Source organism: Tigriopus californicus, chromosome 1 (genome assembly GCF_007210705.1).
Source record: "Tigriopus californicus strain San Diego chromosome 1, Tcal_SD_v2.1, whole genome shotgun sequence".
Classification (NCBI taxonomy): Eukaryota; Metazoa; Arthropoda; class Copepoda; order Harpacticoida; family Harpacticidae; genus Tigriopus; species Tigriopus californicus.
Genome location: NC_081440.1, coordinates 9,284,859 through 9,300,830, shown reverse-complemented (window position 1 = coordinate 9,300,830; position 15,972 = coordinate 9,284,859). Strand labels below are relative to the sequence as shown.

Genomic DNA, 15,972 nt, shown 5'->3' with positions numbered 1-15,972 from the left:
TGGAACAAGTGAGAACAAGAGAGAGCAGAGAGAAGAGGACGGACGGTCATTTACCTATTGCGAGAGAGGAGGGTGTTGAGGGCGCCCATGGGTGCCAGAGGAGAGACTTGAGGTCGGAGGGAGGGAGGGAGGTTAGACGCCAAACGTCTTTGCTCCCCCTCCCCCCCCCTCGCACACCCACCTCAACTGACAGGCTGGAACTAAAATCAATGTCTGGCAACGGGTTAGCGGGATTTGGAACACTGAACACTTTTTGACATTAAGAGGGATTGAGAAACTCGGAAAAAGGGAAAGGGACCATTCGTGTGGGCGGAAATCCCTAGCAAGATCGTTGCCATACGACATAAAGGTGTCCTGAAAATCTTACTGCACATGTTTTCTGGATTGCTCTTTGCTGGGCCTGTTAATGTAAACCTAACATCAGGAAGAAAATTTTGAGGCTAATGTCAACCGGCAACCCTGGTGACACAACCTCCTGTGATCTTTTTGGTAGTGCAAACTAGAGTCCCTAGTGCAAACATTCAGCAGTTTGCTTTGTCGAGGGAATCCGGGGTTGTGATGGTTTTCAATTGAAACTGGTAACGCCATCTGCAATGGGGAACTAGGCGCAAAAGAAAACTTGAGCCGTGACTAATGAGTAGGGGTGCATATTTCTAGCATCGAAGATTTTAAGCTTAAACATTGGATATCAGATCTGCAACCCTTTTGTCTCAGGTCCGATTTTGCCAAAGGATACGATATTAAATGCGGAAAAATATAAAGTTCGTTGGTCGATCAAATAATATATATAAATAAAAGTTAAGTAAAATGAACAAATTTCTCGTCCTGAATTGCTGGGATTCCAATTCCAATCGCAGCAGCGGTAAGGANAAATGAACAAATTTCTCGTCCTGAATTGCTGGGATTCCAATTCCAATCGCAGCAGCGGTAAGGAAGTCCGAAAAAAATGATACTAAAGACAAGTAGTTCACGTGGTATTTACAACATACCTTAGTTTACAAATCTTATGCAATTATTCAAACTTGTTTTTGCCACGATTCAATTGTAAGGATTCATGTATGAAGTCCTATACAATTCTGTTGGTAGGATATTCAAGGGCAAAACCTATCAAGCGAAATATACTTGACTAATTCAAAACTGGTCCATGAAAGCTATATATAATGGAATAGTCAAACTTTTTGCTCATTTTTCTTACTGTCATAGCTTCTTGCTATTTTTTCATTTCAATTCGGTAGGAGACGTGGCATAGTGGATAGCGCAGTTTCCTAGCATGAGAGAGGTCCCCGGTTCGTCTCTCCTCCCTGATCTTTCTCAAGGAAAACTTTCAGACGCTAACCACACCCACAGATGGAGAACCAATCTGATACGGACTATGACATTGCCTGTCGGAAATATAGACGTATGATGCAATGGCTATCTTCGCTGGCCGGGCGAGGTTTACCCTTCTGACCCTATCACCCCAAATACATTTACTAATTATTTTGCCGCTTTTGGTTATATTAGGCAATTTCCTTGCCATTTGTTTGGGTTCCTTGCCAATCTACTTGCCATTTTAGCTACTTTTTATTGCCTTTTTGGCTGTTGCTATTATATATGATATATGCGCTTACAACTGTAAGAATATCAATTTTGATTTGATGGTGCTGGCAAACTTGGAATTGTTTATCAGATATTTTAAAACTGAAGCAGAGTTTGATTCCATGGATTATAGTAATAATGATAATAATTAATTTTCTGTACACAGACAGATGTCTTGAATGAATTCAAGGCACAAAAATATGATTACACAATCACTCGAAAGTAAATCTGATCAGAAAAGAGTTTGAATTTTACTGAACGATGATACCCGGGCATTGAAGGTTGGTTTGGAATAGTTTGGCGGAAGTTATCCAGCTGGAATCCATTGGGAAGTGCATTTTTTCCAACATAGATGATCCGAAGGGAGGAAGGTAGTTTGTTGTAGGGTCTCGAGCTTCTCGCAAGAAGTGAGTGGCTCATGATTGATTTAGTAGTCGCATTCTTGTTATAATTCCAATGGGGTTGGATACATGTAATACACTCATTGTCTCGTTGGACGAAGTTAATGTCCGTGTTATCGGACAGGTCATGGATGCACTTAAAGAATGTAATATAGCATACCGTTCGTGTCTCCTTTGCACACTGTACAAGTGTAGATGCTGTTGTCGATCCCAGTCAGAGAGTTTAGACATTCCAGTGATTTGCAGAGTGAAGCGCCGGAGAATACTCTCCATTCTGTTCAATTCGCCAACAAATCAAAGAGGCTTATTCAAGATGGGGTAGTATCATAGAAAACCAATTAACTAGAATGCTCAAGCTCCACAGGAGTTGTATTGGATGAGCATGATTTCAGGTCAGCTGACGCTGGGTGGCAAGTGACAATTACACTTCGTGAAATCTCCCTTTAGGCAAGTTTAATCATTCCCATGAATCGTTCGTTAGTCTTGTTTTCTTTTAATTTCTGGTGATTCTTACAAATATGCATGTAGAAAGAGCGGTAGGATAATAAAACATGTTTTTTGGGCATAACACACATAACATATTCAAAAGATTGGGACATTAGCAGAGCAAATCACATATTCTATAAATTGCCCTTGTTTAGCAACACATCTTGAAAGTGTAGCAAAATATATCCAAAATTGCAACGCAATGATGAGGCATTCGGAATTTTGTTTTGCTTCAACAATTTGCTTCAATGTGGGCGACGTGATTACACCTTTACATAATTGAGATAATTCCAACACCTCTCAAGGTCAGTCTGAACCCAGGCTTGTTCCTTGGGTTTCAGTTACCCCCTGCAACGTTTCGATGTTAAAATTGTGGTCGGACAACTTTCTCTAACCCGTTTTTTGAAGGGTGCTAGAGGAGAGCAATTGCTCGGCAAGGGGTCGTATTAGGAGTTTCAGCTCAGAATTTGCACGCATCGTCAACAATTCAGGTTTGGACCATAGTTACCCTAGGAATTTTGACTACGAACAGAACTTTTTGACACCCAGCGACAGCTGAAACGAATACATGCGATCGCAGCGCCCTTGATCGATCTATTTATGGAGTTATCTATGGGTAGTACAAAGGATTGGTAGATGCTAACCCTAGCTAACTTATCCCTAGTCTTGAAGGTGCGTAAGGCCCAGCCTGCCATCTGAGTAGCTTTAGTTACCTTCTCGCTGAGGTGAATATTGAACTTTTCCATCATCCTGAAGAGTGACACCAAGGTCTTTGAGGCAAGAGAAAACTTCAATCTCAGCTCTCTCACTATCTAGGTAATGTCGAGGGAATGTCGATGAGCCATAGGGCATGATCTGGAATATGGATCCATTTAGTTTGATGTTGCTCTCGTCAAACCATTTGTATACATTATATAGATCCTCTTTTCTACCAACGAAGAGCTCGGTGACATCAGCATAAGAATAGATCATGCAATTCTTCACCAAGCCAAGTAAAGGTGGGATGTATCGAATAAAAAGTGTTGGCCCGAGTATTGTAGTATTATGCCCTGTGCTATGCCTGAAGAAGTCTTAACTGGGTCACTGTAGATTAAGAGACTCTTGGGGATGTTCAGGTTATCGAGCCTTTGCTAAAGCAAGCCATACTCCACCTTGTCGAAGGCCTTTACAAAGTCCAGGTAAATGACGTCTACCATATCATGGTTTGTCATTACTGCTCGCACATGTTCCAAGTGTTCGATGATTTGGGTAGTTGTATTCAGTAGATGGTCTAATGGAAACTCTTTAACCTCTTTTTCATACACTGGCCAAATTTGATGTCAATGAGATGGGACGGTAACTCTTTGGGAGTGAGTGATCCCCACTTTTGAAGATTGGAGTGATGCGACCCATCTTTGGCGAGTCAGGGTAAACTCCAAGGTTGAGGGACTTTTGCTTTGAGTGGTCAGAACTAGTATTAACGTAGGTGCACATTCCATAAGAAAGGTTGCAGTTATACCATCAGGTCCGGCTGGGCTGGATCGGTTAGGGAACCTATTGCTCTGAGGACACTTACTTCCGTAATATTGAGGTGAGGATCATTCGAGGTTTGGGACAGGTCGATGAGTGGGACGACCCAGGGGGATTGACAACATTTTTTTGTATTGCTCGTTGAGTCTATTTGCCATGCTCAGCTCGTCATTTAGGATGACACCATCTACAAGGAGTGGACCAACTTTGGGAGCAAACTTGCGCTTGAGGTTAGCATAAGCATAGAAAGCCTATGAATTAGACCTCAATTGCTCCAGAGCGGCAATTTCCCGTTCTTGTTCCTAGACAGTTGTAGACTCCTGGATTTGCTCATCAAGTTCAGGCAAGCATTTGAAAATATTGGAAGATTTCGGGCCACTCACTTTGAGGCTGGACTTTAATCGACATCTCTTTCGAAAAGGCTTTTTAGGTGTGGGGGAATATCGCTCAGGTCCCCTTGCGTCTTGATTGGATTTCGACTTAGACTAATGGAAGCTTCCACACAGGCATCCGTGAGTTTAAGGTTTGCTTCATCGAGGGACATACAGTGTGTCCCGAAATTGAGTTCCCCTCATGAATTTACACATGTTCAACATTACCTCTTTTGCAAAAGATTCAATTAAATAGCTTTGAACAAACTAAAGAACAGTAGCCGCCTAACATATCAACCAAGATCAGTCATTGGCTTTATGTTTGAAATTATATTTTTACCAGAATACTTAGTAAACCCTGTTTAATGTCTAGGCTTGATATGCAAAATCATTTTCCAGGTCAAAGCCATAGCTAATAGCCTTTATGAAGGCGGATTGGTACTTATCTTTGTTTTAGAGAATGTTCAGATGGCTCAGCAACTCACCAGACTTGTCTCCAATCGAAAACCTATGAGTATACCTCCACAAGGAGTTAGTTACTTTGACGCTCGAAATCAATCTCCATGCTTCGAACAAAAACGTTAAAAAGTGTGGAGACATATTTTAGCTGAAACTCAAGAAAAGTCCTATCAAAGTGCAACCAATCGCATCAGAAATAGTATTGAGCTTCGCGTGGCTACCCAAGTAAGCAATCGCCAAATGCATTGAACCTACGCCAACAGTTTTAAAGCAAATAAAAGAGGAGGAACTCAATTTCGGGACATACTCTATGAGGGTTTCTCTGTAACACAGAAATCGACTCACTTTGTGTTTCGGAGGGCAGAACGAACGTTAGGCCAGGCTGTCTCCCTAAAGAAAAAGGATGACCCTCCTACCAGCTTTTCAACATGAGGGACCGAAGGGGATTGATTTGGTGGGAAGTTTGTAACAATGTCTAGTACCTCATGATCAGACACTTCGGAGTCACTGACTATCACTTGTTCAATGGCAACAGGATTGTCAGTCAGGACCAAGTCCAGTATGTTTGTATCATTCGTTTTATCTCCAACGTGTTGGGTAAAACCAAATTCATACTGAAAGTTCTCAAATAAGGCATATGAGTTTGATGATGCAGTGGGAACTCCGTAGTATCCAGGGTCTTCCTCGGATTTGTGCCAGGTCACGACCGAGCTCGGGAAATTATAGTCCCCACAATGGAGCTGCCATGAGTTTGAATTTGGAGACAACTCTAGACTGAGATGCCTCAGGACCAAGTGCAGTATGTTTGTATCATTCGTTTTATCTCCAACGTGTTGGGTAAAACCAAATTCATACTGAAAGTTCTCAAATAAGGCATATGAGTTTGATGATGCAGTGGGAACTCCGTAGTATCCAGGGTCTTCCTCGGATTTGTGCCAGGTCACGACCGAGCTCGGGAAATTATAGTCCCCACAATGGAGCTGCCATGAGTTTGAATTTGGAGACAACTCTAGACTGAGATGCCTCAAGGCATCTTCGAATGTATTTGCAGGGCACAATGGGGGCCGGTATAGGACAACTAAGGTCAGATGCAATAAATTCAACATCATCATTGCTATAAAGAGAATAGGACGCAGCATAGTTGTCTTTAACGTCAGCCGTAGAAACCACCATACAGATAACTGGGGTTTGAGTATCTTTGCCGGTTGATGATTAAAGAGCAAATTATCCAAAACTTTTCGACATTTCATCCTTTGCAAAAAGTGGGCATCAAATCGGATTTTGATGCCCACCTATCCCCTGAAACCAGTCATCACAGTGTCCATATAAAAATGGCAATACCCTGTCTGTATCAGATTGTTTCTCTATCCATTGGTGTGGTTAGCGTCTGGAAATGTCCGTGTTGAAGGTTGGTGAGGATAATCAAACCTGGACCTCTCTCATGACAGGAAACTGCACTTACTACACCACTTCTCCTCCCAATCTTCTAACATTGAGTCTTTATTTAAAAGCTTACTTTTTAATGAGATATGAATGGACTAGTGACTCCTATCTTAGAATGATGAAATTTTACAACATTTTTGTTCAGTTGAAATATTATTTTTTATTTATTCAAGTCATTAGTTATTTTAACATATTGTACCACACTATTTGACCAAAGTGATAATTTTCAATTAATGCTCGTTACTTTTGGCCACAAATAAACATTTTGAGGTTTTTTTTTAAATTATTTTCTGAGTCAATATTGACGGTAGGAGACGTGGCTTTGTGGTTAGCGCAGCTTCCTAGAGTGAGAGAGGCCCCGGATCGAATCTCCAAGACTGATACCGGACATGAATCTGCCTAGCGGAATTTGGAAATGCACGATGTGATGGCTGGCTTTGTTGGCTGGGCGAGGCAAACCCTAGCAACCCAAACCAGAAAATAAAATATGTATTTGGAACCTGCAAATTAGTTTATCTTTAGCTATTGCAAGAAATACTGAAATAATCTGCAAAATTACGTTTTCCTTTTTTCATATTATGTACAATTTAAGACTAAGGTGGTTCAGGAGGTCAGGTCGAATTCGAAGGCTTTTTCTCTTATGCGAACTCCAAGAGAAAATGAAACACTCTATTGGGCCTTTTGAGGTTGATGGGGAAGCCATTAACAATGTAGAGACCATGGCTAACATGCTTGGAGATCAGTTCTCCAGTGTGTTTTCAACCCCACTGAGTTCAAAAGCAACAACTCATTGCTCTGAAGATGTTGAGATTGACAAGGTGAGTCAAGTTGAGCGTTTAGATGATCTTGTAGTGACAGATCAAGATGCTTTAGAGGCCATCAGGGACTTGGGACTCTCGAGTTCTCTTGGCCCTGATGGTGTGACATCTCAGTTTCTAGTGAAATGCTCATTGGTTTTTGCTCCTGTTTTCTCCTACCTGATGCGTTGCAAGTTTCCCTCTTCACTAAAGTTAGCTCACGTTGTTCCAATTTTCAAAGGGGGAGATAAGTCGTACCCCAGTAACTAAAGGCCTATTTCTCTCACTTCGAATATTGTGAAGGTGTTTGAGAAGATCATGAAGTCCAAACTTGTTGAATTTCTTGATATTCATGAAGTCCTTCCTCCTAGCCAGCATGGGTTCCGAGCACATCTTAGCACGGTTACCCAACTGATTGAGCATTTAGAGCAGGTCATTGAGGGACTGGAAAGGCACAAGTCAGTTGATGTTGCCTATCTTGATCTTGCCAAGGCCTTTGATAAAGTAAATCATGGCCTTTTGTTGAATAGACTTCATGTCATTGGGATCCAAGGCAAGGTTCTCAATTAGATAAGAAGCTTCATTCAGGATAGGAAGCAAATAGTCAAGGTTGAGGGATCCCTTAGTGACATACATGATGTCAAGTCAGGTGTTCCCCAGGGCTCCATCATAGGGCCCCTCCTTTTTTTAGTATTCATTGTCCCGCTTCAAAAGCTTTAGTAGTAATGCCAGTCTCTCTTCTTATACTGACGATACAAAGTTAGTTTCTGGTAGGAATGGCCAAGATTCCACTGGCCTTGCAAAGAACCTAGAAATAATTTATTATTGGGTTACTAAGAGTAATATGGCCCTGAACGGAATGAAATTCCGCTCAATGACCTTCGGGTCAACTCCTTTGAATGCTCCACTCGCAGATAATGAAGGTAAAGATATTGAGCAGGTCTCATCTGTGAAAGATTTAGGTGTAGTCCTCCAAAATAATGGAAAGTTCGATGAGCATATCCAGTGGAAGGTGGGTAAAGCTTTTCAAATGTGTGGTTGGATATATCGCACGTTTAAGCCCAGAGATAGCCTCACGATGCTAACTCTGTACAAGTCGATTGTCCAGCCACATCTTGAATATGCTTCACCCATTTGGGCTCCAGTAAGTTCAGCAGGTTTGCAAAAGGTCGAGCAAGTCCAAAGATGTTTCACTAGAAACATCACAGGATATTGGGAGAGGCTAAAAGAGTTGGGACTGTACAGTGTTTAGAGAAGGTACGAAAGGTACCTGATACTGTACGTCTTCAAAAGTATCCATGAGCTTTGTCCCAACCCAGGATTTAGGGTCAATTCTAGTGACCGTAGAGGTTTAATGTGCGTTTTGAGAGCACCTTCAAGCCCTCAAGAATCCAGGCTAGTTCGAACAATCAAGTCCACCTCTCTTCTTTCTCCTTCACTGGTTAATTGCTTCCCTCTAATATTCGTAGGGAATACGTAGGCATTGTTGATCCGGTAGCATATTTCAAGTCAGACTTGGACAAATTTTTAGATAGCCTTCCAGATCAACCCTACATTTAAGGACTAGCTCGGTCTGCCAACTCAAATTCGTTGGTAGACCAAATATCATATAAAGATTGAAGGTAATAAATAGACGAATTATAACCTTTCACTTTAATAGTGCTGGGGATTACAATCCCTGTAGCGGTTATATAAGCCCGTGAAAAACCAAACCAAATAAAAGCTTTTCTAATTCATGGAACGTTCCAACAGTTACCGTCGAAGTTCAGCCCCTGCCCAACTAGCTTAGCCCAAAGTGCTGGATTACATACGTACAGCGATTTATTTTGGGCATGGATATCAATGTAAGTGGTAAACTAAAGTGGTGATCAGTGCTAAGTCCAATGTTGTTTATCATCTTGCTTTGTGGGTGGCACCCCACCTGTTCAGCTAAGGTTCTCAATCGCATGAGCAACTTTCGAGCTTGCGCATGACTACTCACCATCTTCGTTATTCAGCAATTGGACGAGGGTTGATGGTAAAGTGATTTCACTGAAATTACCTCCCCTTCTATCAAACCGCAACCGCACACTTACCTGACCATGTCTAAGCATTTCTTCTATTGCTTGGGTGGGGATGATGATGATGATGATGATGATAATGAGGGTGAAAATGAAGATATTGAGGATGAGGAGGAACTTGAAGCATTATGGCTGCCAACTCGCCACCGACAGCTAGCTCACGTGATTTCCTACCACTCACCCTATCCGAGGCTACAAAGCTCGGAACCGGAGGGAGGCTGGACTGAAGCGTGAAGAGACACTGGACTGGAATCATATGCATCGTACTCATCCACATTACCTTGCTTGGCCACCCTTATGTAGAACATACTACTACTAGGGTCTTCCCCGTCTCTCAGTTGTTTTGCGGACCTTCTTCGACAATCACTATAAACATGGGTAAGAAGATATACATTGCATGTAAAGGTTCACGATTTTTTCTAGCAATGAGTTTTTCCGAGAGTAATCATAAGTTCATAAGTAACACAAGCTCAATACCAAATTTCTCACCCGTATCGAAATGTCTGGCCGTGTGATAGGTTTTTGCTCATAAGTAGCAAGAGTTGTTTTCTGACAGCATTATTTTTTGGACATTTTTCTCCTGCCCAAATCTGGAAACTGTGATTGTAACGTCAACTCTCTTTTCTTGAGGACACTTAACCTGCCTTTCTCTCTTGGTGGGAGCTTTGGCATTTCTTGACTGGACCCGGGCTCAAGATGTAGAGGAAGTCTTGTCCTTGGGCTCGGACTTCTCGTGCACAGGGCGTGTATACGGGTACTATGCAGATCCCAGGGCAGACTGTCAAGTCTTTCACATTTGCTTGGGTCGTCGTGACGTCAAATGGAGCTTCATGTGTCCAAATGGAACCATTTTTAATCAGGTATGGCATGGCGATTGTTTGCTAGTTTGAATGCTCATTTTGACGGGAGGGGACGCGGCGTAAGAGCTAGCGCAGTTTCTTAGTATGTGACTAACGTGAGGGGTCCCCAGTTCGAGTCTCCTCTCCGACCTCTCTCCAAAAGAAAAGTTTTATACGCTAACCACCCCTAGAGACGGAGAATCAATCTGATACGGACTTTTGATATCGCCAATGAGAAAAATTGGACAATGTGATGAGCGGTTTCGTTGGCTGGGCGAGGCTCCCCCCTCGACCCTAGCACCCATCAATGTAAAAGCGACCCTTATTAACAACGCCAGACAACTCAAACGAGACGGGGTCTTAAGAGGCACGGTAGAGTGCAAAAAACATCTGGTAACATGCCGTGAACGAAACTTCTTTTCCCGACTTTATGCGATCTGGGTCACTAATTATGCATAAGAGTTTTGACAGAATTAGCGAAAAACAACTGAACCAGAATATAATTCAATAAGCAGGAACCGGCCCTATAGTTGGCAGAGGCTAACGGACAAAGCGCCCGCTGAAATGCAAGAAAGTAATTTTTTTTCCTGTGTGTAGCGTAGGAAGCCTGTTTTTGATCCGTTTTTGGTTTCAGCAACACTTTGTCTGTGATTTTGCCCTGAACGTGGATTGCAATGTGACAGAAGAGTTCTACAACTTGAACGAGTTGTTCCAGTATCCCGTCCCCGAAGTCAATTCGACCGAGTCTAACAACGTACGGGACCAAGCCTCCTCACTAAGCGATCTTAAAATTCTGCCGCATCATGACACTTCCCTTGAAGCACCAACGAGTAATGCCCGAGGGTCCAATACCCGCAAATCTGTCAGTCAATTGGCTAGCATTACTTTGAGGCCCAATCAACTCCCTGTTACCGCTGAAGAGCCACGCCAAGCCACCTCGGTCACGGACCGCATTGACAATGTGAAGTCTACTCGACTCACTTCCAACAAACCAACCATTTTAGCGCCCCTGGGATCAACAGTTTCTTTGGTGATCAACTCACTTGATAGGTCACGCACAACCACGCTGGGGACCACTCAAACTCCATAAAGTGTTCACCAGGATCTAGAGTCATTTTTATTCTCACGCTCTAGATGTATTTATTGGGCATTGGACTACGCCACGGATCTCGGGAAAAGAAATAAATGCAACACGAATTTTATTTTTGGGGGCTGGGATGCCCATAATGATAATTTTTGGCTTTTTATTACTTTTTCGTAGCTCATGACGTTCAGCACTTGTTTTGTATATAGTATACAATAATTGTTTAATTTATGTATGTGTGTGTGTGTACTGTAGTACAATGGGAGGATAGAGCATGTCAGCAATGTAGTACAAGGATGATTGATAATGAAAACTATGTACCGTATGTAGCGTACATGTATGTCGTGGTATTGGTTGGAAAACCAGCATAGGGGAGGTGGGAGTTGTGATAGCAGTATAAGTGAAAATAATTGTAGAAGCAGTTACAGTATAAGTGGTGATATTCCGAGTAGTTTGAGGGTTACTTGCACATAGGACTGGTAATCTTAATGAATGTACTTTAGGACTTTATATATATGTGCGCCTCCTAAAAAATTGTGATTAATCAGTACTCAAAGGATATTTTGTTAAGGAATATTATGAAACTTCACAAATGAGACCAAATGATACTACCCACACCGCCTCAATTTATCATCGGAAGGAGCGTTTGAAAGGGGGAAATGGACAAAATTGGCAAAGCAATGTTGCTGCATGTCATGACCATAACGTGAATGCTTTGAAGTATCTTAGAGCCGATGATAATATAATCAAAACTCAAGACACGACAACTCAGCTGAAGTTTATTTTGACTTAGCAGACTGAGCTCAGAATGAGCCGAGTCTGAGCTGAGAGGAGGTTTCAGTCGAATGAGTGAGTGCCTATGAATTGCTTTTACGAATAGCTTCAGTCATTAGATGGTAATTTTGTGTTTTGGGATATGGGATATGGCGAATGCCATAACAAGGAGAAGTAGAGATAACCGAAGCATTGAAAAAACTGCATGTAAGCTCATTGCGAGCATGTGTTGGTACGGTGGGCATGCCATCGTCACGATGAGAGACGAAGTCAATTAAAGTTTGGAATTGTAGAAATGCACAACACATACGAATGTTTGACATTTGGTGATATCTAAATGTAGCTCGAAAGCTACGAAAACCTTACTCTAGTGTCTGAACAACCAACTTCGAATCAAGTTCCATTTCTTACAATGAAAAGGCCACACAACAACATTGGTTTTCTTTCGAAGTAATTCGACAGTTTAAGATGAATTGGGAGGGACAACAATGATTTTTTTAGCACAAATTCTGAATGTTTTCATAATCACAGAAGTGGGAGAGGAAAATATTTGGAGTTCATATTACAGGACAGCAAGCAATTTAAGTCATGAGAATTACATCTAAGTGTCAGTAGTACTTTAGGTCAGAACCTTCACAAGTCCAAAGACTGGGAAGTCATTGAAATTGAAGAGATGAATTGTTGTAAGTTGAGGAAGTAGTATACGAAATTGCCCAAACACATCAAAAACGGGAAGCGAGTCATGGCTAGGTTTTTATTTTAAGTACAATAATAGAAATGGATTCCTTATCAACGGGGAGAAGGGTTGGGTGGGGAATAACATACAAAAGACGATCGTTTATACTTCGACAGAAGCCGCACGAGTAGCTCAAACGGATGAAATATTGAATATATTCTAGTTACAAAAGTGATTTGTGGTACAAGCAATCTCATAGGCTCTTGGGTACTTGGAGCAGGAAAAGATACGTAAATAGACGGTGAGAAGTACTCATTATGTACACGCAAAACGACGGATGCGATTGAGTAGTGAAGAAATGATCAATTCGGGTTCATTCAAGGCATGATATTGCATGTAAGTTCATGTGTTAAGTGTATGCATATGTGACATTGGACAGCGGGATTGACAGAGAAGACAGCGCGGTGAACTGTAAACAAGTACTAGAAGTAGAAAGCACCGTCTTACTGCTCAAAAGTTGCGAAATAGGAACTGAAGAGGGCAATATTGAAGATGGTGTTTCTCATTCATTATCATCTGCTACATTGCTTGAGAAGGAGGATCGTGAGGAGAAAATTCAAATTCAGTTCCGTTACTCAGGAAAACGAAGAATTTGTCTTCCCATACCAGATCCAATCCATTTCATGCAAAAAAAAAAAAAATAACATAACTCAAAATTGTGGTGGAACAAGATTGTTAAGACAATAATGAAGGGTATTGAACACGGGCTATGATTTCGCTTGGAGATTGGTGACTAGTAAGGAAAGCAGAAAATTCGGAGTGTTTCGAAAGGTGGATCGTTGTAAAGGATGCTTCCATTATTTGAAGAGTCTAGTAAGAAAGGTTTTGAATCTTGATCCAGAGAAGTCTAATGGAATTCCCGGGCGAACGCCTACAGGGAAAAATCGAACACGTCAGGTCGAAAGGCTGAATGAATTAGGTAGAGTTTTGACGTGTTAATCAAATTTAGCACTGCTGCCCGGAATCACAATGTCATATCCCAAGACAGAATTCGGGAAATGAAATGTGAACTGCAAGCGGAACAATGTGCAGTACGATGGGACGGGAAGATAGATACAAAGATATAAAACAGAAATTACCCAGCAGCGCTCGCTCGTTCACGTATGCCTTTCTTTTTCGTATGATGGTGTGCTGATCTGATGGTGTGCAACCTTGCGCTATGGTCACTCAGGACGGTTTTCTCGAGCTTGAGTCGGAACCCATTTCCGGGATGGATAACGTGTGTTGACGTGCAAGAACGAGAATGAAGTCGTGTTCAATATAGGTAACGGGTTTTGCCTGGGCTCAACGGAGCATAACCGTAAGGAGCAGCAGCAGCGGCGGCAGCCAAAGCCGCCTGCTGCTGAGGTGATGGAAACATAGCGGCTGCTGCTGAATGCAAATGAGCGGGCAAAGGATGCGGAGCTGTGGGTGGACCTAACACGCCAGGATGGGATCGGCCAGCATGATGGGCGGGCGGAGGGATGGCAATTTGCTGATAGCCGGCTGTCGTTACATAAACCGTTGCCGGCGCTGCGGAAGCCACGGCAGCCGCTGCAGCCGCAGCGGCGTACAGATCCGCGGCAGAATGTTGATGGGTGCCGGGTGATTGATGGCGATATTGCTGGGCCGCTGCCACCACGGCTCGCAAATCGTTATTGGCGTTGGCATGAGCCACTGGTGGCTGCAAATATTCTGCCGCATGTGAGGAAACACGAGTGTAGTCCCCACCGGATTGATGGGCTAACGGTGGACCGAGGTCGAGTCCCCTTTGTATTGCCAACTCTCGCTCCCTCAGGGCAAGTGCGTAATCACGTTCTCGATTGCTGGCTTGAGATTCCAGTTCCCTTTCTCTTTCACGCATGAGTTGCTGCTCCACATAATCTGATGCTCTCAACGAGTTTGAGCTTGGGTATCGTGCGAGATACTTTTGCTCGTGTCTTTCCAAGGACTTTTGTTCTTCTTTTAATGCAGAGCTAGACAGCAACCACTCGGGTTGAGCCTTAACCATGAGTCGATTTTTGCGCGACATCGAGCCCGTGGTTGAAGTGGTGGAGGTGGAAGTGGGTTCGATCTTCACGTTTGAGGCCGGATAAGTGGACACGTTCTTTTGAGGCGTTCGTTGATAATCCTCATCACTATCTGCTACGGTCACACATGAGGCCGCATGGCTTCTCGAGCCACAAGGAGTGGATTGCGCGCTATATTCGTCCGCTCTCACAGGTGTCATGGGCATCACACTCGGGCAGTTACTGCTTCCTTTGTTTCCATTATTAGAAGAGATTGCTGCTGACGAGGATGAGTTGGTTTCACTTTTGTTAAGGGAACTGGGCTTTTCGTTGTCTACAAGTTCCTCGTCGCTATCTGAGATGGTGATTACCTCCGGAACTTGGGGCTTCAGTATGCGTTGCTGACGCAACGGTGGTGTATCGTGGATGGTTATGGCACCGTGGCTAGAAGTGGTGGCAGAGGGTGGGCTTACTCCACCATAAAGATGGGGTTCGACATAGCTATCGGTCACTACGTAGTGATCTTTGTTCTCTTTGATCCGCTTTTTAACCGGACTTAGTTGCGCGGGCTCTTTCTTGACGTAGCGTAAGTTGGACGAGTACGAGCTACTGGCATGGGCAGGTGGAGGGTTGGATGGCTTGGTAGAGCGTTTGCTCCCGCTGAGGTAGGTAGACGATCTTGGGGCAGCAGGGCTTCTATCATAGACCACGGGAAACATGGTGGCTGGTGGCTCTGGTAAGGGTCTCAACCAATCTGAATCCGGAGCAAACAGAGGCTGGAGAAGGTTTTCCGTGTGGGTCGCTGTTGGAAGTTGTTGCCATGATGGCACCAACGCCATTTGACGGGCGGCGGCGGGCCAGCCGGCTTGTACGGCGGCCATGATTTGCCTGCCGTTCTGTTCCACCATTGTAACTGGCACGTACTGTCCCGTGGGTAACGGGGGTGGTTGAAGCTGAGCGGGTTGCTGTACCACAACGTGTTTGGCTGGTGAGGGGAGTGACTGATAGTTTGGTAGTGGTAACAGAGCCGAGGGAACCAATTGTGCCCCAGCCTGTAAGTGGGCGTCATAAGCCGTGGACCTTTCCCGCACAGCCAGTCCTCGAGTCAGTGGATTGTTAAATGTCAGAGTGACGTTGCTGGATCTGGGAACGATGTTGGCTGCGGCAGCGGCCATCAACTGACTCTGAAGGGGCTGGTTGGCATTGCTATTGTTGGGTCTCTTGCAAATATCCATCATTCTGGCCGAGGCCTTCACGATAGAACAATGAGCGTAATCAGCCAGATGAGTCATGGTGACGAAGGGATGATTGAGAGCTTCACTAGGCGTGATTCGACGCTCTTGGTCCATAACTAGCATCCTTCGGAGCAAGTCGATGAACTCCCGCCGGTCCACCTTTTCCGCTAAGAGCTCTCCCCGTTCCAGATCTGTGGGAACGTTCACTTGGC

At 43.6% G+C, this 15,972-nt stretch overlaps 2 protein-coding genes across 2 annotated transcripts in view; one reads left to right on the top strand and one right to left on the bottom strand.

Moving 5' to 3' along the window:
* The first annotated feature begins 9,328 nt into the window (after positions 1-9,328).
* LOC131885303 (uncharacterized) lies at positions 9,329-11,172 on the top strand. The gene is made up of 3 exons (XM_059233324.1): positions 9,329-9,482; positions 9,735-9,964; positions 10,578-11,172. The coding sequence occupies exons 1-3, from the start codon at positions 9,479-9,481 to the stop codon at positions 11,031-11,033; spliced, it is 690 nt and encodes a 229-aa protein (XP_059089307.1). The 5' UTR covers positions 9,329-9,478; the 3' UTR covers positions 11,034-11,172.
* LOC131885189 (homeodomain-interacting protein kinase 2-like) overlaps positions 11,141-15,972 on the bottom strand; it is a 7,097-nt gene continuing 2,265 nt past the window's right edge. Inside the window, 1 exon segment of the mRNA XM_059233145.1 lies at positions 11,141-15,972. This exon segment is cut by the window's right edge and continues 28 nt beyond it. Coding sequence (XP_059089128.1) covers positions 13,793-15,972 — 2,180 coding nt within the window. The 3' untranslated portion in view covers positions 11,141-13,792.

Bases quoted from the DNA above. Each gene is read 5' to 3' on its own strand.
- LOC131885303 (XM_059233324.1), top strand. The intron at 9,965-10,577 runs GTATGGCATGGC...TTTTGGTTTCAG, and splicing joins ATGGAACCATTTTTAATCAG to CAACACTTTGTCTGTGATTT.